The sequence below is a fragment of the Natator depressus genome, chromosome 5, assembly GCF_965152275.1.
Source record: "Natator depressus isolate rNatDep1 chromosome 5, rNatDep2.hap1, whole genome shotgun sequence".
Taxonomy (NCBI): Eukaryota; Metazoa; Chordata; order Testudines; family Cheloniidae; genus Natator; species Natator depressus.
This window is the reverse complement of record NC_134238.1, coordinates 93,753,249-93,781,044: the sequence shown is the minus strand read 5'-3', so window position 1 is coordinate 93,781,044 and position 27,796 is coordinate 93,753,249. Positions and strand designations below refer to the sequence as shown.

At 42.5% G+C, this 27,796-nt stretch overlaps 1 protein-coding gene across 5 annotated transcripts in view; it reads left to right on the top strand.

Annotated features, from left to right (window-relative positions):
* The first annotated feature begins 4,735 nt into the window (after positions 1–4,735).
* Positions 4,736–27,796, top strand: part of VPS13A (vacuolar protein sorting 13 homolog A) — a 277,386-nt gene continuing 254,325 nt past the window's right edge. For 4 of the 5 annotated variants that reach the window (XM_074953217.1, XM_074953216.1, XM_074953215.1 and 1 more), the window contains exons 1-7: positions 4,737–4,989; positions 15,750–15,793; positions 21,375–21,417; positions 23,378–23,473; positions 23,770–23,871; positions 24,907–25,016; positions 25,420–25,479. In XM_074953217.1, the coding sequence (XP_074809318.1) occupies positions 4,890–4,989; positions 15,750–15,793; positions 21,375–21,417; positions 23,378–23,473; positions 23,770–23,871; positions 24,907–25,016; positions 25,420–25,479 (555 nt within the window). In that variant the 5' untranslated portion in view covers positions 4,737–4,889. Of the gene's footprint in view, positions 4,990–15,749; positions 15,794–21,374; positions 21,418–23,377; positions 23,474–23,769; positions 23,872–24,906; positions 25,017–25,419; positions 25,480–27,796 lie in introns of all 5 variants that reach the window. The other variant, XM_074953218.1, reaches the window with a different exon arrangement.

Genomic DNA, 27,796 nt, shown 5'->3' with positions numbered 1-27,796 from the left:
AGACGAAAAAAAGGGTTTTGTCGTGTGGACCGGTGCAGGATTAAATCGATTTAATGCTGCTAAATTCGACCTCAACTCCTAGAGTAGACCAGGGCTAAGGGTTTAGTTAAGATAATATGTGAATAGGCCTTTTGTTGTTGTTGTTTATTCTTTTCCTCTGTTGTATTTCAATGGACAAATCATATTTTGTTTTGATCAAGCAGAAGCTGTTCTATGTCACTGCACTTTCATATTGGTCACAAGCCCCCAGAGAGAAGTCTAAGCAGGGTCCAAAACCCAGTTGGACATGCTGAGGACAGGGCTGGTGAAGAGGGTGCAGTATCTGAGGGATCTAGTCTAAGAGTTGGGGTAAACTGCAGGATTTCACCCTGAGAGAAGTACAAGTGTGGGCCTCTCACTTGGAAAGTGTGCCCCCAGAGAGACTGGGTGAAGGGTCAAAGATACAACTCACCCAGGAACCATAACAACACGAAAAACTCCATACCTGATCTCAGATCCTCCTACTGAACTGAACTGTGTTCAGTGCAAGACCAAAGTATAGATGCAAAGGTTGCTTTAAGCCACTTTTACACCCTTCCAATCAGGGTGGCGATGAGGGACTGGGCTGGTCTCTGGTGTAAATGTTCTAATTTATCTTGCAGTCCACAACCCAAGGGGTCTGCAGATGGGATTACTGGGGCACAGGGACACCTCAGTCCTGTACCTTTCTCCCCTGACACACTTTTTGCACTGGAGATCAGTAGGGTTGGTGCAAATTCTGTTCCAGTTGTTCTTTGACACCCAAGGATTCCCCTAAGTAGAAGAAATCTTCAGGAATAAGAATAAACTGCCAGTTTTCTGGCTTCTTTGTGCTCTGCTGTCAGACAGGGGCCAGGATCTGGCTTCTGTGCTGGGTACATTCAACAGTGTCAGATTTATACATTTTGAAGGAAACACCTTAGAGAGAGAGAGAGAGTCTATAATTAGAATCAAGGTGTTAGGTGAAACATTAGCTACAAGCTCATAAAGACTATAAAAAACAAAAGTTTTAAAATTATTTGTTGGAATTAACATTTTATCACATCTGTAATGTATAATTGCTTAGTTACCTTCATATATACAGTAGAGTTCTGAGACTAATTAAATAGCATCACTGCATCAAAAATTTAGCTGTCAATAAAGTTCCAGTCCTGCAAACATTTGAGTGTGCCCTGCACTCTAAGTATGTGACTTAGTAGCCAATGTGACTACTCATGTACTTAAAGTTAAGCAAGTGTTTAAATGTTTGTAGTACCAGGGCCTGTTTTGCCCCTGTGAAAATAACTGGAATAATATTTATTTTCAAGGTTTAATTAAAAAAAACAACGGAGTGCTCTTCTTCCATATATCATTTGGACATAAATCTATTTTCTGCAGAATTTTTTAAAATATCTGAAACAGTAGTTACTACAGTCAGTGGGTACTGACCCTGCTATATGATCCTGATTCACTTGACTATAGCCAGGAAATAAATGTCAGTCTCTTATTAGCACTTCTATGTATCACACTTTTTTTACAAGTACATTTAATTGAAAAGAAGCTTCTTGAACTTTTCCCTCTGGAGGTAGCTGCAGTGTTCCCATATTTTTCTGGGAATAGTACTGTAGAGAAAAACAGAGATCAAAATTTTCCAGTGCTCTCTGTGGCATGCTCAGAGGCACTGAAGATTTCAGTACTTTCTAGTGGATGTATGAAAAAGACTGCAAACTGCTAGACAAGGTCATTCATATATCTCAATAAATCAGTTGCCAATGTAAAGCAGTTTTATTACAGACCTGACCAATAAGAGTAAGTCATGTGAATTTGAGCAGTTAATTGATTGACTAATTGTAGATCAAATTATTAGTGGCATACTGATATACGGGTCAAGGCAAGGTTATTGCAAGAAATGGACTTGATTTGTAAAGAATGGTGGATATTTGGAGGACTAGTGAAAATGTTGCTTCCCAAAAGAGTTGGCAAACAATGAGAGAACAGAAGTGCATCTATCCAATGGAAGACCTAAATTTGGGGGCAAGCAGGGTGACCACTTCTCTTCCCCCCCCCCCCCCCCGATGGCTTTTAAGTGTATGAGAGGCATCTTATCAAGTGTTTTATCCAATTGACAAAAGGAGGTGTATGACACACATTTTCACACAAGGGTGGAGAGTGAGCCCACCCCTACTCAGCTAGCAGTGGTGGCTCGCTCTTGTCTTGCAGAGTTGGGCCTGGCTCCCCACTTCAGGGGTTGCGACATGGCACATGACACTGCATGGTACTGCAATCCCATGTGCCATGCAGTGCCATAAATAGACATTTTAGTGCCCGGGGTGAGCAAGCATATTTGCACCCCCTACTAGAGCCCTACACTACTGGATTATTTTTTAATCCTGCTCCCATCCTGCCTTGCAATACCCACTCTCACCTGCTCCTGTATTGTGTCCTCAGGGGTTGGGGACACAGGCCAGGAGCTGCTCTTGGGCACCCCAGCTGCCCCCACCCAGGGCAGTTGGAGGGTCTGGGGCTCCCCACAGTGGCCTGGGCTCCTTGGTTGTCTCTTACCATGGCCCAGCTCCAGCTTTCTGTAGAGGGGGAAGAGGAGGAGCAGGGGGTGGCCACTGAGGGGTGGGGCTCATATGTCCTTCTTTTGCATTTTGAAAAGGGTGGTCACCCTACCTCTGGGTGGCCCTGATTGTCACTGTGGGGTGAGTGCAGCATGGGCTCAATCAGCCCACCACCAATGACCCATCGCCCTTCCTAGGTGCAAAACCTTGCTGTGCCGCTGAGTGTATCTAATTAAAAATTAACCTCAAGGCATATAGATAAAATACAAATCCAAACTAATGGCAGAGAACAGATTTAGAAGCAAACACAACATGATGCAAAGATGCCCAGCACAACAGCTGTGTTAAAAGATCTTTTAGTTTGTGCACTGAACACTATATAGGCTCACTCATGGTTCAATTAAAATGTTCTAATTAGTACGCTAATTGTCAAATTTCAATGTACAATTTCTGAAATCAAATCAATATTTTTTTTCAATTTCATAGTCTAAACAATTGGTATTTAGATTAAAGGTGACTTGTACTCCAAACTCTAAGAGGTATTTTATCTATAAGTTCTTGTTACAGTGTTCTGTAAGACTCAACAGATGTCAGAAAATTGATCTCCCAAGAATCCCAGGGCATTCTAAAAATGGACTATGAATTAATCTTAAAGTTTTGAGCACAGTTTGAAAAATCAATGTTCAAGAACATCATTGACTTCCTACTACTAATCCCCCCCCCTTTTTTTTTAACATAGGAGAGGGACAATGTAGGCCTCGCATAATGATTTTGGCATAATGCCTTCCTTTATTGCCTGTGGATAAATCTCCCTTGAGTCTCCCATTAATTTCATCTAAATTCCCAGTTGTGAGAAGCTGTATCAGTGCAGGAAAAGGTATATGAATTGCCCCACATTGTAGGGGCAATTCATCCTACTGTAGACACATCCTACAAGGAAAATACAAGTGCAAAACTTGATCATTTTCTTAGCAAGGACCAACATGAACTTGAATTTAAACCTAAGCCCTTTCAGTTCTTGGGGATTAGTATATAAAAATAAACTCTTTCCAGAAACAGACAACAAAACAATGTTCTTCCTGCCACTAGCAGAGAAGTGTATTCTGCTGCTTTAGCAAATCATCACTCCTCGGCCTGGTCTACACTAGGAATTTAGGTTGGTATAGCTATGTCTCTCAGGTATGAAAAATCCACACCTCTGAGAGATGTAGCTATACCGTGGTGTAGACAGTGCTAGGCTGACAGAATAATTCTTCTGTTGATCTAGTTACTGCCTCTTGGGGAGGTGAATTAACTTCACCGAGGGGAAAAACAATTGACCCAGGCTCTGAGACTTGGCACCATGGTTTTTTTCTATGCAGTGCAGACATACTCTGTGTGTGTGTTACAGAGCGAGCGATTTGGATGTGTTTGAGATGGTGTTGTGGGGACACATGATGTATAGTGGGTGGAATTTATGGATGTGTGTGTGGGTGTGATGGATTTGGGATATAGTGGATATGTGATATAGTGGGGTGGAATTGGGGGATGGAATGTGTTGTGGGTAAATTGGGGATAGGGATTATGGATCTTGGGGTATTTGTAAATGTGATGTATAGTGAGTGGGATTGGGGTTGTATGATGGCATAGGGCATGTGGACATGGTGTGCAGTGGGTGGAATTGGGGGACAGGGAGAGATAGTGAGTCATGGACAGTATTTGGGCATAGGGTATGAGGTGGGTATTTGGGAAGGTGGAGGTGGTGTGCACTGGGTGTAGTTGGAGACTGGGCAGTTGGGGATATGGTGTGTAGTAGGCCGAGTGGACAGAGCACTGGACTAGAATGTGGAAAGCTGGGTTCTGCCTCCCGGGTGAGCTGGCAGAGGGGCTCCCTGGGCCTTTGTCCTTGTCCCTACTTCACACTGTTCCCCACTTTGTACAGCGTGGTGAAGGGACAGAAGATGTATGAGGGCATAACCTGTGAGGGGACACAGGCTGAGCAGCCCCTCCAACGGGGAAAACGGTCGCGCCTCGGGTAACAGCGCGCGCGCCCCCACCAAGCACCACCCCGCTACCGTTTAGGTAGTAGCGCGCGGCATCGCGTCACGCGCTCTGCTCTCTGTCAGGCGGCGGTAAGAGAGAACGACCGCTCCTTGTGCGCCTGCGCGGAGGGAGTGGCCCGTTGGGAGAGTCTGCGGGAGAGGGGGTGAGCCCGTCGCCGCGGTTCGGCCCCTACTTGCGGCTCAGGGTGGGGACCCCGCAGCCTCTAGTCAGGGAAAGGCCCGGGCAGGAGGAGGGGAGCCAGCGCGCGGCCCGAGGCAGCGGCGGCGGCTCCCGGGCCGGGGCAGGATGGTGTTCGAGTCGTTGGTCGTGGACGTTCTGAACCGGTTCCTGGGCGACTACGTGGTGAACCTGGACAGCTCCCAGCTCAGCCTGGGCATCTGGGGAGGTAACAAGAACCCGGCCGCCGCTCCCCGATACCGGTCCCCGCGGGGCGGCAGGGCACTGCCCGGCCCCCCTTCATACCCCACCCCGCGGAGCAGGCCCCTTCTCGCCCTCGGGACCGGGCGCCTGCCCCGCTACGGACAGGGTCCGTTCTCCCCCCCCCGGGGGGGGGCTCTCAGCAGCGCTGATCTCCTGGAAGGGTTTGGGGGCGGGCGGGCCCGGGGCTGCTGCGCAACCCACGCGCTGTTGTCCTCGGGTGTGGCCTGCTCCCCGCGCTGAGCGGGGCCCGCTGCCAGCTGTACTCTCCTCGGCTCCGTCTCCTTTCGGAGGGTGAAGGGACGCTTCTGTCTGGGGAGGACTACTCTGTTGTTCAACCCAACGCGACTAATGGGAAGAGAGCCAAGAAAAACGTTCTGGTTTTTGGATTTGACAGCACTTACATAGAGCCTTGTCCATTGTTACAGTTCGTGTCCCATGTTCCTGTGTCACGTTACTGCAAAAACAGAGGAAATTGTGACTGCAGAACTAGCGAAATTGGGGTGGGGGGCTTTAGGAAGAAAGGCAATATCTGAAACTACTTAACTTTCTTTAAAACGATCGTGTAATCTTAGTATTGGTGACTCAGTTTGGCTGAAAACTTTTGAAAGCAGCTCTTGGCATCCACGACCAATGTACCCTATAAAAACTCTAAAAGGAAGTTGCACTTTAAACACTCCCCTGCACAGTTTAAAACCTAAACAGGTGAAGTATTCAGAACCTGAAAGTGAAACTGCCTGTGAATAAAAGTGAATTAGACTTGATTGAATTTTCATTATCCAAGGATAGAGAAAAACAGGTAACAGTGTTAAATTTAGTATAGTTTCAAATTTAGTTATATAAAGTGAAAAGAGAAAACAGTTTTACTGTAAACGGATGATTTGTTAAGGATCTATAAAAAGTTGTATTATTTTGCTGGTTCAACATATAAACACAATGTGGAAGGTTTTATTAATTTGTTTGGCTTTTATTTCTTTTTACCTAAAATTTATCAGGAATGGCAAGAATGGTCTTCCCCCCCCCCCTTTTTTTTTTTGGGAGGACCTAGTGCAGAGGTGGGGGTGTGGTCAGGGATCGGGGGTGTGGATAGGGGTTGGGGCAGTCAGAGGGCGGGTAACGGGGGTTGGATGGGGCAGCGGTCCCAGGGGGGCAGTCAGGAATGGGGGAGTGTTGGATGGGGTGGCAGGGGGCAGTCAGGGGTGGGGAGTCCGGGGTGGTTAGGGGACAGGGAGCAGGGGGTGGTAGGTGGGGTAGGAGTCCCGGGGGGGCCATCAGGGAACAGGGGGGTTTGGATGGAGCAGGAGTCCCAGGGGAGCCGTCAGGGGGCGAGAAGTGGAGGGGTCGGATAGGAGACGGGGGCAGGGCCACGCCTGGCTGTTTGGGGAGACACCGCCTCCCCTGCCCTCCATACAGTTTTGGAAACCCTATGTGGCCCTCAGCCACAAAGTTTGCCTGCCCCTGACCTAGTGGATGTCTGTCTGAAACACTGTAACCAACTCTCTCTTGTCCAAGGTAGGTTTAAGCCTGTGTGAGCTGTGGTATACAGAAACAGGTAGTGTGAGTAGCAGTGATGACCACGCCACAAGCCCTGAAGGTGTGTACTGTAGTTGCTCCAGCTGCTGGAGCTATGTAGCCATCTGGGCTCACTCAAATGGCATGCATGCAGGAATCACAAAATAAACAGAACCTTTACTCCCAGTGTAGCTGGGGAAAAGGAGTTCAGTAAAGTAGCAAACAAGTCATATATATGTGCGCGTGCACACAGATAAGGTGGGTGAGGTAATGTACTTTATTGGACCATCTTCTGTTTTGGTGAAAGAGAAAAGGTTTTGAGTTTAAATAGAGCAAGCTTGAAAACTTGTCACTTTCACAAACAGAAGTTGGTCCAATAAGGATACTACCTCAGCCATCTTGTTTCTCTAATGTCCTGGAAGCAGCACGCATGTGTGTACAAGCACGCAAAAAAGTCAGTTAATAACATGCTTTGTGGTTCTATATCAGCCTGAATCCCCACTGGCCCCATTGTGTCTCTGGAGCATGCACACATTCTGAGACAGTCCTTCTCAGCTAGGGATTTCATGTCTCTAGGGCCAAGGCTTCCTTCTTGAAGCCCTTCCTTATTCAGAGCCCCATCTGACCCAGGCCTTCACATGTTTGGGCCAGATTACAGGAGCTTTCCTTGGTCCCCTCAGGACCAGGACAGTCCTGTGTCTCTCCAGTTTATCTTGATGGCTTGTGTATCCATTTCCACTCCTGGGATTATTTTACTGGCTGAGGAAAAGAGATTCAGCTCTCATCAGAGAGAGAAGTTTTCACAGAGTCCTAAAGTTGCAACAACTCAGTTCCCTGCTGGAGAGAGAGAATGGACCTTGAAAGGACCACTGCTAGCATATTTATTGTGAGTATGTGTACCTTAATTGGAATGACTGAGTTATTGACTCTTTAGTAAAGATGTCATGTTTCCAGAATATTAATTGCTCACATTGTTGTTTCATTAGTTCTCCAGTTGTTGTACAGAAGACAAGACCTGAATTTCTAATATAAAAAACTTGTAAAAACTTTCAGCTGCCCCTCTGTGTCACAGAGGATACAAGCTGATTTTTTTCCCCTTTGTAGGATATCTTTAAGACTTCCCCTGGCTGTTTAATCCAAACAATATTGGGCTGAATCTAATCTAACTAGATTTTTCTGCACCAAATGGCAATTGGTATCTTTCCCTATGGAAGGCAGTTTTGAGATTTGGCTGTAACATAATGGCATGTAAAACCTCACTTACTGACTGGTCTTTTCCCCACTTGCCTTGGAAGGAACACAATTCTACAGTCTAACAATTTAAATTGTAGCTTTTGTTTTGGAATATTCTGTAAAAATCTTCTTTGCTTACTTTCATACTTTTGTAATAAGTTTATCTTTCCTCCTTGATATTTACATACTTGACAATGCTGTACTTTCTCATAGTGGGTTATTTAAGTTTGGTTCTTTTTAATTTTTTAACCAAATCCCTCTGGCCCTTATTCAGTTTGGTGCATGGAAAGTGGGTTTTCCCCTGCGGATTCATTTTTCTGATAGCATCGCTCCCAGAACTGTACTGGGTAATCTGTGACACTGTTGAAACAGCATCAGAGAAGGTTGATTTTCCCCGGTCCACAATGTGGTGCAGTTGTGGCATATGCAACCCAAAACATATCTTTCATATTTTGCATTACAGTGGAGTTGCATCTTAGGTGGGGGTTAGGTTCTAAAGTCAGTGTGTAAGGCGAAAATCTCGTATAGTCAAAATTACCCTTGAAAATCCCTTAAATCGCAAACCGGAGTGCCGCAGGGTAGCCAGGGGCATTGTCTACGATCAGCAACACTTTAAAATCAAGTCCTTTCTCTTTGAGGTACCGCTTGACCACCGGAATGAAACACTTGTGGAACCAATCCAGAAATTGTATTTAAATAATGCTGCCATCACCCATGTCACCTTTTTATTTGATTGCCAGAACACAGGCAGGAGATTTTTTATTCTTGCCTTTTAGAGCTCGGGGATTTGCAGCCCTGTAGAGCAAGTTCGGCTTTATTAAATGCCCAGCCGCATTGCCACAAGACAACACAGTCACATGGTCTTTAGCTGCTTTGAAGCCAGGGGCTTGTCTTTCTGATTTCGAAGTGCAAGTGTGATTGGGCATTTTTTTTCCAGAAGAGCCCAGTCTCGTCAGCATTAAAAACTTGTTTTGGAAGATAGCCCTTTCCTTCTATGATTTTCTTTAATTGTTTGGGGTAGGCTTTTGCTGCCTCTTCATTGGCAGATGTGGCTTCACCAGTAATCTGCACGTTTTTGAGGTTGAAACGGTTCCTAAAACTGTTAAGCCAACCTTGGCTGGCTTTGAATTCCTTCTCATCAGAAGGCTGTCCCTCTTCGGTGGGAGGTTTCAACAGCACATAGAGGCTGTCTACACTACCCGCTGGATCGGCGGACAGCGATCGATCCAGCAGGGATCGATTTTATCGCATCTAGTCTAGACGCGATAAATTGACCCCCAAGTGCTCTCCCGTCGACTCCTGAACTCCACCACGGGGAGAGGCGCAGGCAGAGTCGATGGGGGAGCAGCCTCAGTCAACTCACCATAGTGAAGACACCTCTGTGAGTAGATCTAAGTACGTCGACTTCAGCTCCGTTATTCATGGAGCTGAAGTTGCGTAACTTAGATCGATTCCCCCGGTCCCCCAAGCGCGGATAGTTGAATTTGCGTAAGTTAAATGCACGTATGATGCGACTCACCTTTCATTCCAAAAGATCTCAAAGGCTTTGCAAAATATATATGCTTTTCCCATTCAGATGTCACCATTTCTGTAGCAAAGGGTGGCAGTCAGTCAACACCCCTGCCCCCCACTATCTTATAAAGCCATGGATCTCTAATGACCAATTCACCTTTTGTCCTATTTCCAAACTAATGTTATGGAACTCAGCTCTTTCACCTTAGAGGAATGAAGGCTTTTTGCCTTAATATTGAAAACAAATAACAAATTTGCTGCTTGCAGTCTCTTGTATTACTACTTTCAAAGTACAGTATCTTAATCCTGATAAATATATTTCCTTTGATATTTGTCAAGTGAACCAGCTTGCATGGTTTCATATGAATTTTAAGTGACACCTAGATAATTGCACAATGATGGAGCAGTGAAATTCTTCTGGTCAAGGTAACTATAGTGTCTTTGACCCTTGTATTAGAGCATTACTTTTGTGAACTTCATGTCCATCCTAAACTTTAAATAAAATTTTTAGTCTCTGAAAGGTGAAATATGCTAACTTCAATCTTCCAAATGTCGCACTGAGCAAAGTGGTTGCAACTTTTTATATTTTTGTTTAATTATACTCCTTGGTTTAACATAAGAACATAAAACTGGCCATCCTGGATCAGACCAGTGATCCATCTAGCCAAGTATCCTGTCTTCCAGTGCCACATTCTTCAGAGGTAATGAGCAGATCAGGGCAATTGTCAAGTGATCCATCCCCTGTTGTCCAGTCCCAGCTTCTGGCAGTCAGACCTTCAGGGACACGCAGAACATGTGGGTTGCATCCCTGACTGTCTTGGCCAATAGCCATTGATGGACCTATCCTCCATGAAAATGTCTAATTCTTTTTTGAGCTCAGTTACAATTTTGGCCTCCCTAACATCCTCTGGCAATGAGTTCCACAGGTTGACTGTGCATTGTATGAAGAAGTGCTTCCTTATGTTTGTTTTAAACCTTCTGCTTATTAATTTCATTGGGTTCTTGCGTTATGTGAAAAGGTAAATAACACTTCCGTATTTGTCTGCACAAGAATAAGGTTCATGATTTTACAGATCTCTATCATATCCCTGCTTAATCATCTCTCTTCTAATCTGAACAGTCCATTTTTTATATGGAAAATCTCTTTATATGGAAGCTGTTCTATACCACAGTCATTTTATTGCCCTTTCCATACCTTTTCCAATTTTAATATCCTTTTTTTTGAGATGGGGCAACGGCAACTATATGTAGTATTCAGAATTTTTTTTTCCAGGTGTCTGGCTGATGGATCTTGGCCACAAGCTCAGAGTCTAATTGATTGCCATATTTGGGGTTGGGAAGAAATTTTCCCCCAGGGTTAGATTGGTAGAGACCCTGGTGGGTTTTCGCCTTCCTCTGCAGCATGGGTCATGGATCACTTGCAGGTTTAAACTCTTGTAAATGGTGGCTTCTCTGTAACATGAAGTCTTTAAATCAGGATTTGAGGATTTCAGTAACTGAGTCAGAGGTTAGAGGAGAGGTGGGCAAACTACGGCCCTTGGGCCACATCCGGCCTGTGGGACTGTCCTGCCCGGCCCCTGAGCTCCTGGCCCGGGAGGCGAGCTCCTGGCCCCTCCCCTACTGTTCCCCCTCCCATGTAGCTATGCCTGCTGCGAGCTCCTACCGCTCTGAGCGGCATGGTAAGGGGGTGGTGGCGGCGTGCGCGGCGGTGGAGGGGTTGGGTGGGGGTCCTGGGGGGAGTCAGGGGACAGGGAGCAGGGCGCAGTTGGATGGGGCGGAGGTTCTGAGGCGGTCAGGAGTCGGGGAACGGGGGAGTTGGGAGGGGAACAAGGTGTGGGAGTCCCGGAGGGGCCTGTCAGGGGGTGGGGGTGTGGATAGGTCAGGGCAGTCAGAGGACAGGGAGTTGGGGGGGGTTAAATAGGGGGTGGGACGGTTTGGGGCAGGGGTCCCAGGAGGAGGCAGTCAGGGGACAAGGAGCAGGGGAGTTGGATGGGGTGAATAGGGGGCGGGGGCCAGGCTGTTTGGGGAGGCACAGGCTTCCCTACCCGGCCCTCCATACGGTTTCGCACTCCGATGTGGCCCTCAGGCCAAAAAGTTTGCCTACCCCTGGGCTAGAGGTATATTACAGGAGTGGGTGTGTCAAGTTCTATGGGCTGTAATGTGCAGAAGATCAGACTTAAATGATCATGTTGGTCTCTCCTGACCGTAAAGTCTATGAGGTCTGGGTGTATCATGGATTTATAGTGGCATTATGCTATTTTTGTCCTATTTTCCAGAGGCGCGGACTCCATGGGTGCTCCGGGGCTGGAGCAACCCACGGGGAAAAAGTAGACAAGCTCCCCACTCCTTGTCTCCTCCCCCCCTCCCCCCCGAGTGCGCTGCATCCCTGCTCCTCCCCCTCCCTCCCAGCGATTCTCAACCCCCCACTGCCTAACACAACTGTTTGGTAGTGCTTAGGACTTTCCAGGAGGGAGGGGGTGGAGTGGGGATGCGGTGTACTCAGGGGAGGAGGTGGAGAAGAGGCAGGGCAGGGGCGGGGACTTGGGGAAAGAGGATGAAATGGGGGTGGGAAGGGGGAGGGGTTGGGGTGGGAAAAGAGGGGGCGGGGACTTTGGGGAAGGAGTGGAAAGGGGGTGGGGCAAGGACGGTGCAGGGGCTGGGGTCGAACACCCATTGGGCAGAGGGGAAGTCAGCGCCTATGCTATTATCTATCCCTTTCTTAATGGTTCCTAACATTCTGTTGGCTTTTTTGACTACTGCTCCGCATTGAGCGGATGTTTTCAGAGAACTAGTCACAATGATTCCAAGATTTGCTTGAGAGATAACAGCTAATTTGGACCCCATCATTTTGTATGTATAGCTGGGATTATGTTTTCCAATATGCATTACTTTGCAGTCACCAATATTGAATTTTATCTGTCATTTTGTTGCTCTGCGTAATGGGGTCTACAAACCCCATATTAAGCATAGATAGGGCTGGAGGGAGGGGAAGGAGGAGAGTCTCTTCTGTTTATAAGCAAGCAGCTTTATCACAATCCCGTGCAGCTCCCAATCATGGCAGGAGGCACCCACAGCTGCCACCAACAGAGGAAACGAGGCCTGCTATAGAGGGGAGAGTACAGAGAAGGAAAGGGAGGCATAAGAGCCTGGGATAGCAATGGGATGACAGCCCTGCACCAGGCTGCCTCCAAGAAAACAGCCAGAAGACTGAAGGAGACTGCAAGCACAAAAAGTAAAGGGCTAGCAGACTTAATTGGAGGTGAGGGTCCAGGAATTGACCTGAGAGCAGACTATGGAGGGTCAGTCAGAAGACGCTAAGACCCCCTCAGGAGACCATACTGAGAGATGGTGACACCCAGTCACCCAGTTTTGTGATATCTCTTTGTAACTGTTTGTAGTCAGCTTTGGACTTAACTGTCTTGAGTAATTTTGTATCACCTGCAAACTTTGCCACCTTACTCTTTACCCTCTTTTCCAGATCATTTATGTAGAACACCATGGGTTCCAGTACAGATTCGTTGGGGACCCAGCTGTTTACCCCTCTCCACAGTGAAAATTGACCATTTATTTCTACCCTTTGTTTCGTATCTCTTAACCAGTTACTGATCCGTAAGAGGATCTTCCCTCTGATCCCATGACTGTATAGGTGTCTTAAGAGCCTTTGGTGTGGGACCTTGCTCAATTCTTTCTGAAAGTCCAGGTACACTATATCAACTGGATCACTCTTTCCACGTTTGTTTGATTTTCTCAAAGGATTCTTTTAAATAGATGGACGAGGCACGATTTCCTTTTACAAAAGCCATGTTGACTCTTCCATAACCTATTGTGTTCATCTGTGTTGGATAATTGTTTTCTTTTAACAAGGTCATTTTGAATTCTGATCTTGCCCTCCAAAGTGCTAGCAACCTCTTGCATCTTGGGGTCATCAGCAGATTCTATAAGCATACTCTCCACTTATTTATCCAAGTCATTAATGAAAATATTGAATGAGTCCGGACTCAGGGCAGACCCTTTGGGACCCCATTAGATATGTCCTCCCCGGTATGACAGCAAACTACTGATAACTACTTTTTGAGTACAATCTTTCAACTAGTTGTGCACCTACCTTATAGTAATTTTATTTAGCCAACATTTCTCTAGTTTGCTTAAGAGAAAGTCATGTGGGACAGTCAAAAGCCTTACTAAAATCAAGATATCCTGTCTACAGGTTTCCCCCATCCACTAGACCAGTAACCCGATCAAAGAAGGAAATTAGTTTGCATGATTTGTTCTTGACAAATCCAATATTGGCATATATTTATAACTGTTATTCTCTAGGCGCTTACAAACTGATAGTTTCAACCATATTTTGCCGGGTACAAGTTAGTTTTACTGGCCTGTAATTGCCAGGATTGTCTCTGGAGCGTTTTTAAAAATCTGGTGTTACGTTAGGTATCCTCCAGTCATTTGGTGCAGAGGCTGATTTAAGTGACAGGTTATATACTGCAGTTGTTGGATGACACTGAGAGATGTGGCACCCTCAGTTGACTAGTAAAAATAGACAATAGTCTCATACAGTACAAGACAGACTAAAAGAAAAATGCCTTTTTAACTTTAGGTTGCCATTATGCATAGGTGTATATGGAGGAGCATAAATGTAAAACCAACAAACGCTTGAAGTGATGGAAAGTAGATAAATATTCAGATACACTAACAGTTCATACAGTCTCTTAAATACACACATTCGAAATGGTGACATCTCTTCAGTGAAGATTTAGCATTTTTACCTGAGCCCTGCAGTGAAGTGTCATTACCTGGTTTTATTATATCTGTAAAATGTTGTTTAGAAGATTTATGGGTGAATTATGAGGCACAAGTGCTTCAAATTAAATTGCATATGTCAAACCAAATAAAAACCTTTTTTGATGGCTTTCTTGTTTACTTGACAGTTTACAAAATTCCATAATCTGTAGTGCATCTCCTAGTCACTGGCAAGCTACTGATCTACTTTATATGTATGTAGTTGTGCAGCACAGCAAATTCTTCTTCATGGGGCCTCTGCATAATCCTATTTGTGGGATATAGTGTTCCTGGTGTCGAGCTGTGATATATTTCTAGCCAGCAATGTCCATTTGTGCCACTCGGCATCCCTCTGCAGAAGATTTCGAGAGCATAAAGGGGGCAGTGGCCTCAACTGCCCTTCAGTTGCTTTTTAGTTGCTGAAGATGCAGTGAGCTTGAGTTGCACAGTGTCCTCAGCGCTTTCCTCATCTGTTTCTTTGTTTTGATTCTGCCCTTTGTGGGCTATTTTCTTTTTAGTTTCACAGATTATTTAAACAGATTATTTAGTACTTTTCCTCAGATTGAAGCATAAAGAAAAATGAATCGTGCTGAAAGTACAAATTCAGAAGGTATAATAAACTTTGTGTGGAGCTGTTATTGTTGTTTGGACCTGATGGAAATGCTGCTGACACTAAAGTCTATTGGTTGCAAATGGTGTTGCACAGATGTGCAGCTCAGTAAAGACTCTAGTTAACGCTCTCATAGTTGCTTTGCCTCTACAGCGGTGACTGGAATGAAAAGCAGGAAAAGCTTACCTAAGTAAGCAGAAACAACTTAGTATATACACGGGCAGCAGATCTGTTGAGTAGCAATGTTCTGTGTTTATTCAGGTAGTCACTTTTCTGAGCACATTCGCACCTAAAGACAGTTAGATTTACTTAATTGCTCTAGTTGGAAACATGAACATTAATTGTAAGCCTATAGAAGTCAGTTAAATGGATGTTTACCAATGTTGTTGTTAACAGATGCAATATCAGACTTCATGACTTTTCTGGATACTAGGGCCTCGTCTAAAACCTACTGAAGTCAGTAAGAGTCTTCCATTTCTTCAGTGTCCTATTGGTCAGCCTCTCAATCAGTAACAGAGGATCCAATAATTTACTCAGTCTTTTTTTTTTTTAATTTCAGTTCTGATATGGTAACAAGTGGCACATAATAGTCTGTATAGAAATTTAGAACACCTAATTCTGTAGGAGGCATTTCTGATACTTTAAAGAATGGCTCAGAGAACTTTTGTGTGAAAATAGTAGGTAAAGACACATGAAACTTGTTTACATGGTCATCTCTGAAGGTCTCCTGATGTTGCTGTAGCACTGGTGCTAGTATCAGTGGCAGTTCTAGTGCAGACTGGCCGCTAATATTTTTGATCATGGCCCCATCTATGCTAGATGTGCTTTGAGACAGCTGGTTTGCAATAGTGCTCTCTTCATTATTGGCAACTGTGTGACATTTTTCAGGGGGAAAATGTCATTAATTGCAACATATGGTCTGTTTTCTCTTCCTAAACAACAAACAAATATTAATACTAAACCTCTATCCTAATTGCTGAAAACTCACTGTGAAATAATGGTGCTTCTAGGTTTGCAGTAGTTTAGGAGATACAGAACTGTGTTTAAACTACAATTTTAACTCTTTTCATTTTTTCCTTTAGGAGCTGTAGCACTTAAGAATCTTGAAATAAAGGAAAATGCACTGGTAAGTTCAAAGCAAGCAAAAATGAGAAACTGTTACTATTGTTCTGAAAATAGTTGTTTGTATAGTATATTGAACATTTAAAGTGCCATATAAGGATGGAGTTGGTTGATTTTTAGCTAGAATAGTAAGCAGACATCTTTCATCTCAAGTAATGAATTGCTTTGGCCTTCTGAAAAACCTTCCAAAGTTATTTGTTCTTTTGTTTTTATGGACTGCTCTGCTACTATTTGAGAGACCATTTAAAAAAATGTCATGAGGAAACTGGAATGACAGTTACAAGTCTGATCTAAAATATATTTTTAGCATTATGAATAATAAGATTTGCTGGCTAGAACACAGTTTATCAAGCACATAATCTAGTAAAACAGTATTTGAGATTAATATTAAAATATAGAGAATGGACTCTCTTGAGCACATCAGGAAATATTAAAACATGATGATCTTGACATAGAAACCTTTTTTTAATTATGTAAAATATTGCACAATCACAGCAGAAAATTTTAAAACAGCCCAAAGTCTTAGATTTCCCTAAGCATGTCTTAGAATGGTTAGAGGGAGAAAAATGAGAACTTTTGTATGGACAATGCATGGTCAAAATTTTTAGTCCAGCAATTACTCAAATAATTTTGGCAATATACTCAAGAGGGTTATTTTACTTTGCATCACTCTGTTCCAGGCATGTTGGTATTTGTTTGAAGGCCTTGGTCTTATTTTCCAGAGCTTCCAACTTGTGTCATAATAAATAACATATAAAATTTTCTCCCAAGCATGACAGAAAAGATTTTTCTTGCATGAAAACTGTATTAATTTAACTCAGCCCCATAGGCTTAATTTTCAAAAATTAAGCATTTTGGGTATATTATGTGAAATATTATAAAGTATTAAACTATACAGTTAGCATTTATGTTAAGAAATATTTTGCACCGAATAGTTGCTCCTGATGTTTTTCCCTTTAGGATGAAACTGGTGGAACTTCTGTTTTTTAAAATGCTTTTTGAATCCCCCGAGCCGTGGTGGTGGGGTAGAGCTTGATCCAGACTTGCTGCAGACTATAAGTGTTGCCCTCCGAATATTTGTCAGTTTCTTCTTGAGATACATTTGTGAAGGAACTCCATATGGGAAACTGTGACTCATTGGCTGTTGCTTCAGCCCTTCACCCAATAATGAATTGGATAACGTTTTTATTGGATAACGTTTTTATTTCTGTAACCCTGTCTTTCAGCAGATCTGGTTGATTTAAAAAAAAAAATCTTAACACCTAAGGAATTTCTAATAGCCTTGCACTAAGGAGCTATTGTGATAATTGGGCTACAAATTTACTCTTAATTGTGAGCTCAACTGTAAAAAGAATGTGAAAGTTCTTAATCTGTCACAATAACGTATAATAAAAAAATGCTGATGGAAAAAGATATGAAAGGGAGACAGAATGAATTAATCGAAACAAAAAGGCATACAGATATAACTCAAGGGCTGTGTTAAGATCATGCTTGGTAAAGAACGAAAGAGTGGAACCAGAACTGATGTGTTGGAAACTAGGCCTGATTGGTGGACAATATAATGAGGGGATTGGCTGTTCCACCCAGTATTCCCTTTGTGGGTCCTTAGAGAAAGTGATTTTGGGGAGAAAAATTGGGTAGTGGACAAGTGTCACCATTATGGCAGCCAATTCCACTGTCTACTGGGACCCCAGCCCTTGGTCACCCTGAGAGATGTCCTGACCAGACTACGCCAGAGAGGGGACCCAGAAGACATCACCACCTCTACTGTGTCCACCTGAATACAGAAGACCACCTGAGAGGAGACGGGATCAGACCTTAGCAGCAGCAGCAGCCCCTCTCAACTAATTGCTCTTTTCCCCTAAAGGACAGTTATTACCATCTTTAGATGGTGTCTGAGACTGTCAAACAAGGGTTTTTTCCTCTTCTAAGAGCTGTCTCCCACTAAAGGGAAAGGGAACAAGGGATGTTGTTAAGCTGAAAGCCTTACTTAATATTTTACATTTCAATTGCTTTAGTTTTTCTTTCTTTTTCTTTATCTTTAATAAAAGCTTAAGAGGATTTCTAATGGTTCATTTTCCAGGGTATTAAGCAGGCTAAGATCTTCGTAAACCAAACCCCAGACCTTATTTAACACCTTTGACTCTCTGGGCACATATATTCCATCTAAATTAATGCAGAAGAGCTAAAATCCAGGACTGATATCCCACAGGTGATTTTCACCAGAAAAGGAGATTGACAAGTTAAATTTTCCTTTATGAGCTCAATATCTGACCTTTTTTTAAAACAAACAGAAGAAGTGATCTGATTCATTCTTCATTGTGCCATGGTTCACAGATCTAATATAACAGGTACTTCAGCTTGCAGTTATTGCAGTTGGAAGTAGAACCAGACCTGTCAGTCACTGATAGTAGGAGAATGACCTGCTCCCTGAAGTTGTTCCCAGTTTTCCTTCAAGTGCATTGGGTGCACATACACCTAGAATGAAATGTACATGTATGCCCAGTACACTCACCATCTCCATGAAGTGCTGTTTGATTCAGGTAAACTGAAGTGTGTGCAGAGTATGATAGAAGATTTGCCCTTCGAAGGATCCAAGCTTTTTCCCCCTCAAAAGTCAGACAACAGTATGTGCACTGTAAAGGACTCCTGTGCGAATCTCTGTTCGCTAGGAGTTTGTACTCCGATGAAAAAGGAGCAGTTAGGCCTCATCTTTGTTATAGATCCTTGATCTGGCAGAGATCAGACGATTCTGCCAAGAGAGGCTCTAGACCTCTCCATTGTTGCCAGCCAGTGTTGTGTATAGGTCCTTCTAACCAGACAGCCTCAACCTCCCCAAGTTGAGCAGCTCCATGACTAAGTTGAAAACAATGGGACTCAGGGGCCAGCTTTGCTTCACGCCGCTACGGATCGGAATTTCAGGCATCTCTCCTTCCATGGAGTGGGCGGTGGTGGTGCAGCCTTCATACAACATCCCTATTGTGAATATCTGCAAACCAGCAAAATGGTAGTCTGTACAAACTTTTTCCAGACAATGCTGTTACTCAAGCCTCTAGATGCTATGCCAGCTTTGGCAAAATGGTGTTAATCTGTTCAAGTGATCCAAAGGCCCAGGACCTGTAAGGTAATTGCTGATGAGTCACCTACAGTGGAATGCATACGTGCACAATCCCTTGAAGGAGAAATAGAGAGTTACTTACCTGTACAGTAACTGTTGTTCTTTGAGATGTGTTGCTCACATACATTACGTGACCCTCCTTCCTCGATACTTTGGACAGTGTATGTAGCGATGCGAAGGAGCAGAGAGGGCGGTGGTGGACACATCCTTTTATGCTCTATGACACTCGAGGAGAGCAGGGGTATATTGACCAGCTAGTGTAACTGCTGGCAGAAGTCTTCAACTTGAGTAAGATGGGTGCACATACATTTTTAACAGAATGTATATGTGAACACCTCCTTGAAGAACAAGCAAATAACAATGTTTTTATCTGTCTCCATGGTTGCATGCTCAGCCTGATCCCCTGTTGCAGAGCTTTTCTGGGGAAATTTCCAAACTTTATTTTAAATTTCTGACTAATAATTCAGCTCACTGTGTCTGTTTAATTCCCAGCTGTGTCCTAGAGCTTGTATTTGCTTTTTGGGAAGATTGTCCCCTTAGCTCTACTTCTCCTTCTGGGGTTGAGTGAGTGGTGCTTCTCTAGGCTTCAGGTAGAGAGCTAGTCCAAGAAAAGCCAGAGGCAAAAGGGATCCTTCTCAAACTAAAAATCCCACTGACTAAGGCTGCAGCTTTCAAACTATAGCTGTGGTCACAGTGAGGACACTGGACGTTGTACAGAGGTGGGGATACTATGGAGCTGTGGAAGAATCACAGGAACTGCTTTGTCTCATTCCCAATCTTAAGCAACCCATGGAAGGGCCAAAACATGAATGAAATCATCAATTATCTATATCAGATTGAAGCAACACTCTCTTCTCATCCTCAGCCTTAGATTTGGGAACAAACAGAACAGGGCTTCCTCTGAAACATCTGAAAAAGCTCTGAAAAGAGACTTGTCTTCATCCCATAGACATTTTTACTACTTGCATTTAGTTGGCAGGGTTTTTCCCAGCTTTGAGTGTTACCATTTGATCTGGTATGTGTAACGCTCTCTTCCAGGATCATATTCGGTTTATTATGCGCATTAAAAGAAGAAGAAAATTCACTTTTATTTCTTCTTCAACATTTTTTCCAATTATGGAGATATACGCAGAGAGAGCTTGAAACAAACACACAGTGATTTCTGTTTCTGAAGTATCTTGGATTCATGATAAATACTGATATATGGCACTATGGAAGTCAGTCAGAGGTCTTGGCTGAGGATGAATACTATCAGGTGGAAGGTCTCATCTCATACTGTTAACAGTATGGTGTAACAAACACAAAAATCGAACTCTTATTGGAGCCTATTTGAAATGTTGATCTCATATAGAGGCATGATTCAGAGAACCAGTGTCCATATGATACCTATCCAGTACTACTTATTTCTTCCACATCTTATCCTGTCACATCTGTTGACAGAATTCAGGGGATAGTCTCAGCTCCCTCAATTAGTGAGTGCAGAGAACCAGATTTTGTTGGAGGGATCCACCCATTAATAAACTAGGCAGAGTAATCCTTATGTTAGATGCCAGCTGGGGTTAATGGAGGAGGCTTTTTCAGGTCCCAGTTCAGTCCAGGGAATGGGTATCAGAAGCAAAAATCATAATATCCACTAGCTGGAACACAAGGATTCAGTAAGGTCTTGAAGGATTCTTTCTTCGAACAGACTTGCTCTGGTCATTACAGTCAGTGTGGCTGGGGTGTTTATAAATAAATTAGGAATAAACACGATCAGTGCTATTCCAGAGAAAAAATCAACTTCTGTTCTGGGAAGAGCATACTTTCCTACCACTAAGGAGAGATGAACCCATCAATGGAGAGGTGAACATCAGAACTTACATGGCAGAAATTGGGTTAAGCAGAGTGGAACCTACATCCAGAAATACACTCACTCCTTGTCAGTATATTTACACATGGAAACACCAAGAAAATATCAAGGGACAGGGTATATCCTTGCTGCTAGTGAGTGACAGGGCTGGTTCTGCTCCCAAGCTCCAAGCAAGCTGACCTATGTATTCTAATTTGTGGGCCTTATCACTCGAAGAAGGGAAACTTTCAGGTAAGCACAGATACATATTCCTATTCTAGTAGTGTTGCATTCTAGTGTAACAAAAAAACCAATACACATTTTTTACATTCTGCCTCTAATGTTTTAACAGTCTGAAGAAGATTAAATGTCACATTCCCCTAAAATGGTTTTGTGATCTAATAAACACATGTTCAATCTAATATGGTTGACATCTAATATGGTTAGACATCTAGGAAAAGACTCCCATACTAAGATATATTAAGAATATATGTTCTCAATTTATGTTTGGTGTTTGGAGCTAAGTGAACAGTAGTGTAATTTTGCCAAGAGAGGAGTTGGGGAAGAAAACATAAAGGTAAATTCAATATGTTGCTTAAATAGGTCTAAATATTTTTTAAAAATACCTTGTCTTTGCAGAGTCAGCTGGATGTACCATTTAAAGTAAAAGCAGGGCATATTGGTAAGTTGCATTTTTGTAGCATGCACTACTTTGTAATAAATGGAGTAAGAGCTTGCAGATGTATTTTCTGTTCTTACAACTGACCTCAGGCATTTCAAGTAGTTAATTTTCTTAAGGGTGCTCTGCAGTGTGTAAATGAATGTGAATCAGTTCGCCCATTCTGGAATAAATATCTTCATACCTGTAAAAGACATTCTTATTTTAACTCTGGAGGAGGAATGCTAACATGGAAAATATAAGGAAGATTTTCCTAGTTATCAAATATTTTAGAACGTATAAAATAACACTGTATATTAAAACCAAAAAATCCCAACAACTACATAATTTAGATTTTTTTCTTTCCTGCCTCCTGTAGTGTGCAAACACTTCAGCGGGCTTCCCATCACTCGCATGTTGCATGACTTGGGGAAGTTTCCTCAGAACACAAATTGACTGGTAGCATGACAAGAATTAGGAACTGTCATAAGGCAGGGCTTCTCCCTAGCTTGCTAAGGATTCACTGCCATGCTATGTTTCTTTTAGGCGGGTTTATTGTCCAAACTAAAACAAACAAAACAGTTCCTCAGTGCACTCTTTGCATTTCAGACTGTCACTGTCTCTCCTCCCAGGGGACTCCGTCAGGCCTGCTGCTCCTGCTTCCTGCAGCTTCCTGGCTCTCTCTCAGCCAATTGCCCCTCACTGGGCCTGTCTCTGACCCTTAATAGCCCTGCATGCAACATTGCTCTCTTAATTGCTCCCAACTGGGAGCACCTGTTCTGGAAACTGGGACTGGACCTACTTAAGTTTATAGGCAGGCAGCCACCCTGTGACATACTGTACCTCTCTTCCTCCCTCCCCCTTTTTAAAAAAAACAAACGACTCACAGGCAGGTTTTTTCTGACGTGCGAGGCCCTTCTGGACACCTTTCATCCCCGCCCCCTCCCCCAACCAAAACACAAAAAACTTGGTATAAACTCCTATGTACAAATTCATACACATCAGTATTCCCCAAATACCCCACATTACATAAAGCCAACATTACAATCCATAATCTCCCCAGAGTCCTCATAACATTGTCTTCTCCAGGGCTTTGAGAAGGGCATCTTCTCTGCACACTGAGGCTTCAGCATGTCTGCACATAGAGATTCTTAATTCTCCCTCAAATTCACCGACAGTGAGGTTCAAGCAACTTCTTTCTTCCTGTCTTGAGTGGTCTGGTGTTCTCCAGCCAGCTGCTCTTTTTCTTGCTGAATCAGCTGTAGCTCTCATTCTGCAGCCACCAGTTGCTCCCCTGTCTTCACAACGGAACCCATGAAACAAATGTCCTCTGCCTTTCCTCCCGCGAAGGACCACTGCCTTCATTCCAGCCAAGGAGTCTGTGAGAGGCTGAGATGTATAGGGGGAAAAATACACTGGGAGTGATAGCCCTGCTTGATCTTGAAGAACTATTTTGCCTATGTTTGAGAAATAAAACTGCCTAAAAGAGACGGCAGGAATAGCAGTGGTTTTTTTGAGGGCTGAGGAGAAGACTTACTTTGTTACAATGTCATTGAATTGAAAAAGCAAATAGTTTATAAGGAAATGTGCTGAATCTCAATCCAGTATTTTTTCCTCTTTCAAATTTATCCCTAAATGCACTTTTTCCATAAAGCTTACAATAAATACTTAAATATTTTGATTGAGCCAGCAAGATGTGTGCATATCTAAAATGTCCAATCCTGTTGCTATTGGCCTTATCTTTCCTCCTCTCATCCTGTCCCCACTTTTATGTGTTTACCCTGCTAGTTGCTATTTCTAAAAAATTGTAATGTATCTAAAGATTGTAAACTTGTCACAGGCTATTTTTCTGTTTGCTTTGAAAGGTACTTAACGTGCATTTGACTGTGTTAGGGAAATTTTAGATTTTTTTTTAAACTTTGTAACATACTTGTCAATCAAATTTCATTACATATTGTTATAACTTTTCTTTTATATACTGTAGGTCAACTTAATCTACAAATCCCGTGGAAAAACCTTTATACTCAGCCAGTTGAGGCTGTTCTGGATGGAGTTTATTTGCTTGTAGTGCCTACAGCCAGTAAGTTGAGTGAGAGGAAAACTGTATATTATTGAGCTTTATTTTATTGTAATACTATTTTAAAAATCACAGTAATAGGTCATGTATACCATTACTCTTATTCCCAGGAGTTGCTGTTGCCTAACCCAAGTTATATTTCTCATATTTGATTTTCTTTTACTGTATTATTAAATCTTTAATATGTTCAAAAAAGATATTTCTTATTTCATCAAAATTATCTTCAAAGATGTTTTCAGAACTTTAACTTAATATATATACTTACTTGTGTCTTAACATTCTCTCCCTTCTTTATGTAGGCATAAAATATGATGCTGAAAAGGAAGACAGACATCTCCTAGAAGCAAAGCAAAGGGAACTGCAAAGAATAGAGGATGCAAAACAGAAAATAGCTGATCAGGGTAAGGAGGAAAAACAAATAACATGGCTGTATGTATTGCTAGATCTTTTAACTCCAAAAGCTGCCTGATGTTAAACTAATTGAATGTGAATTCTATCAGATTAGTTGCTGCCCTTGCAATATTTTTAAAAATGTTTTAGTTATGTGCACTAACATATAGTAAATTCACTAACGTCCCTTAACTAGTAGCTGTGAAAACTGATGGCTACTGTTAATTTTTGTGCAGGATATTTACTTTATTTCCAAAGTTTGTATTATGTATAAATATTGACACTAGGGGTAGGCCAGCTATTATAGTTGGTACTTCAGTCACGTCATCAAGCTTTCAGGACACATGTACTGCATAAGTTTCAAAAATAAACAGGGCTTTGGAAGTATAATTCACCTTTTTTTACAGTTGTCTGCCAAACTCACTTTCTCTCTCTGTTATGAAGCAAATTTTAATTTTAGCTCCAGCAACACAGAATCTTCTTGTATCTTTGTGGCAATGCCTCCCTAAAGGCTAATTCTACAACGTATAGAGTGCCTTATTGTTTTCTACTGCAAATTTGTTGGGTGTTGAGGGAGGATACTTAGGACTGGATTTTGAAAGGTATTTAGACACCTAAAGTGTAGATAGGTGCTAGCAGCTTTTGAAAGTCCCCCTGGGTGCCTAACCCTAGCAGGATTTTGAAAATCCCTCTAGGTGCCTGTCTGCATTTTCAGATACCTTTAAAAATCTGCCCCTTACTACATCACTGGAGGCTTAAGGAGGATGAGGCCGTAGAGGACAGTGATATAAACATTATGAAAGTAAACTGAATGGTAGTGTTTAGTACAACCACAGTACAGTATAGCAGCAAGTACAGCTTCTGGTACATGGAATCACTCCAGCATGTGGCTTTTGTAGTTAGGAAGTATTTATGTTCCTACCACTGTTGATTCCTGGAGTCTAATCAGTTACAAAATTTATTATAATAAAATTATTTCCCATTCAGTTTTATTTCTCTCTCATGCTTAATTTGAGTAAAAATATAACACCTGTGCTTCAATTTAGATAAAGGACAAGAAGAGAAACAAGATAGTTTTGTAGAAAAATTAGTCACTCAGGTCATCAAAAATCTTCAGGTGAAAATTTCCAACATTCATGTTCGATATGAAGATGATGTAAGTACTTCTGTATATGTGGAACATTTGGCTTTTGTGTATTATTTTAAATTATTGTGGATGACCCCCAGCTAGTTTCTTTTCTCCTCCTTATACTTTCCACATTAGGAGGGAACTTCTAATATTCCAGCAGTTTTCAGCTGTGTTTTTTGTGTCTTTCTTAAGGATGTATACTGTGTAATAAATCAAATAGCATTGATTTATGTATTTCTAAAAAAAATACTAAAATAAATAAATGAGATGAGCATTTGATAAATGTAAATATAAATTTGGAGTTCAAAGTACATAAAATAAGGGTGCATAATTGTGCAAGCAGTTATTCACATGTTGCAAACTGTTTATTTCCTTTTCTTCATGTATTCTGATTTTAAGTAATTCTTTTTGTATTTTTTCCTCTTATTAGATCACAAATCGAGAGAACCCCCTGTCATTTGGGGTCTCGCTTCAGAATCTCAGTTTGCAGGTAATTTAGTTTTATACTAGAAAGAATCCAGTAGACTCATCATGTTTTAAAGAATATTAATCTAGCAATAATAATATTAATCCAGGAATAAATCAGTGCATCTGATAAATGATTGATACAAGCAAGTATGCTCTTATCTAAAACTGCTGTTTGTTAGATATATAGGTAATTACACACACACCTACCTAATACGTTTAGGATGTCCCAGGTATAGTTACCCATAGTCTGAGATGGTTTCTAGTGATCAGTAGCCGGGCTTCCAGGGGCCCTCTTTCCGACCAGCTGATGGGGAGTTTAGATGTCAGCTCCTTGCCCGAAGAAAAGCTCCCTTGGATGGTTCCCAGGTATTCATTTTTACCTGTGTCTTATAGTTAACTAACAAAGCACATAACCTATAGTGGCTCCTAGTGGGTCATCATGATAACCTCTGCTTGGTCACCAATTCTCCTAATTTCAACAAACTGCTCATTATCTCAAGACATTTCTAGTATTTCTAGTCATAACAACAATATATCAGGGGCACCTAAAACCAAGGTTGCTATTCACTCACTCTCTCTTCCATAACTTTCTAACCCATCCTCCCATTCTGATTAACAACTTGCAAATATGCAGCTGTGTGACCTTATCCCACAAAGGCCTAAGATTATTCCTTGCTCTGTGGTATTTAGTTTTCAGATGGCGGTGGCTGAACATACAGAATGACTGATTGCAGTGTTGTCAAGTTCTGGGGTACACACTGGAATGTCATATTCTGGCCAGTAGCCACCGCTCTACACTCTGCTTTCTCACGCCTCTGCAGAATACATCTGAGAACATTTGAGAACCTCTGGTGTAGACCAGGCTGGTATGCGTTGAAAGTTTGCTAGTATGTGTCGCGCTGTCTGGATTGGCTCACAACTGAGAGTGCCTACTTCAGGGCAGACTATCAGGAAACAGGACAGATACCCCAAGCTGGTGGTGTGTTCTGTAACTATATTTCACCAAGCCAGTGAAAATGTAAAGTCCTGAATCACTATACCAGTCTTACCATGGAGTCACAGACACCATAGATTCACCAGTCCATCTTACCACCCAGACAAACTGGACTTCATGATACAGGGTCACTTAAACCAAAAATCACACCACATTAGGTTGCTCCAAGAGACCAGTCGCTTACTCCTGATCAATTGATACTCTAGATATTACACCAGAGACAATGCTGATAGCCAGTTCTGTAGTAAACTAACTACAGGTTCGTTAGCTAAGAAAAGAAAATGAGTTATTGAGAGGTTAAAGCCAATAAAATATATGCACAGGTGAGTCACAGTTTGGAATTCCAAATTGTGACAATGATATAATAATCCGCCGCTTTCCCAAAAGTCTTTTGAGGGTACCCAGATTGTCTCTGGGGATCTCCACTTTGCATCTGGTACACTTCCTATAAGAGTCCAAACAGTCCAGAAATCTAGGATTATAGATTATAGATTCTTCTCACAGAAAACAAAGCAAGTGTGTCACTACCCACATGGACTTTTTCGTTGATGGTGGAGAGTGAGGAATGCATTTTGAGTCTTTGACCTCTAATCATCACACACAGTGACCATTTGCTTTAAAATTAGCACTTTTCTGTTGAAGTTCTTCATTTGCATTCCACAGGGCTTCTTTCGTGTTTGATGGGTTATTTAGTTAAAGGGGTACACACAATGTAAATGTTTGCGACTACATTATAACAGGATACAGTTTAAACTCCAAATACACTCTTATACGTTTAACAATCACTTTGATCTATACTAATACACAAGTACATTGGCCTTGGACTCTGGAATGAGCTGGCACATGGTCTGCCAGTGTCACAGTGTGTGTTACTGTTGAATCAGTACTATGTTAATGTGCACTATGGAACTGTGTATGTGTCAGCAGGGTCCATATGCTGGGCTGGGCTAGTTAGTGTGCAACATGTTGGTGCGTTTCAGAATGCCCTTTAGCGTGCATTGCCCCACTGTGTAGACAAATCCTATTGCCCTCCTGGGCCTAACAGCCAGAGTTAATTGTAGCAATTGCCAGTATCCTAAATACAAAGGCTAACAGCTTCTAGAACTCATTTCTAACTGTCCCAGAAGTTTGCCTTGTATCTATACTCCATTTTAATAGCTGTCCCCCACTAATCTGGGAACGTTTAAACACATCCTTGGACACTTTATACACTGTTCCAATCCTAGACCCAGATTTCAGGACTGAGGAAGAGCTTTTTAATTCACTTCTCACTCAGGACTGCTGTAACACTAAACACAAATTGCGACAAAATGTGTTGCTAGCATTAAATTGCATACAAAATTGC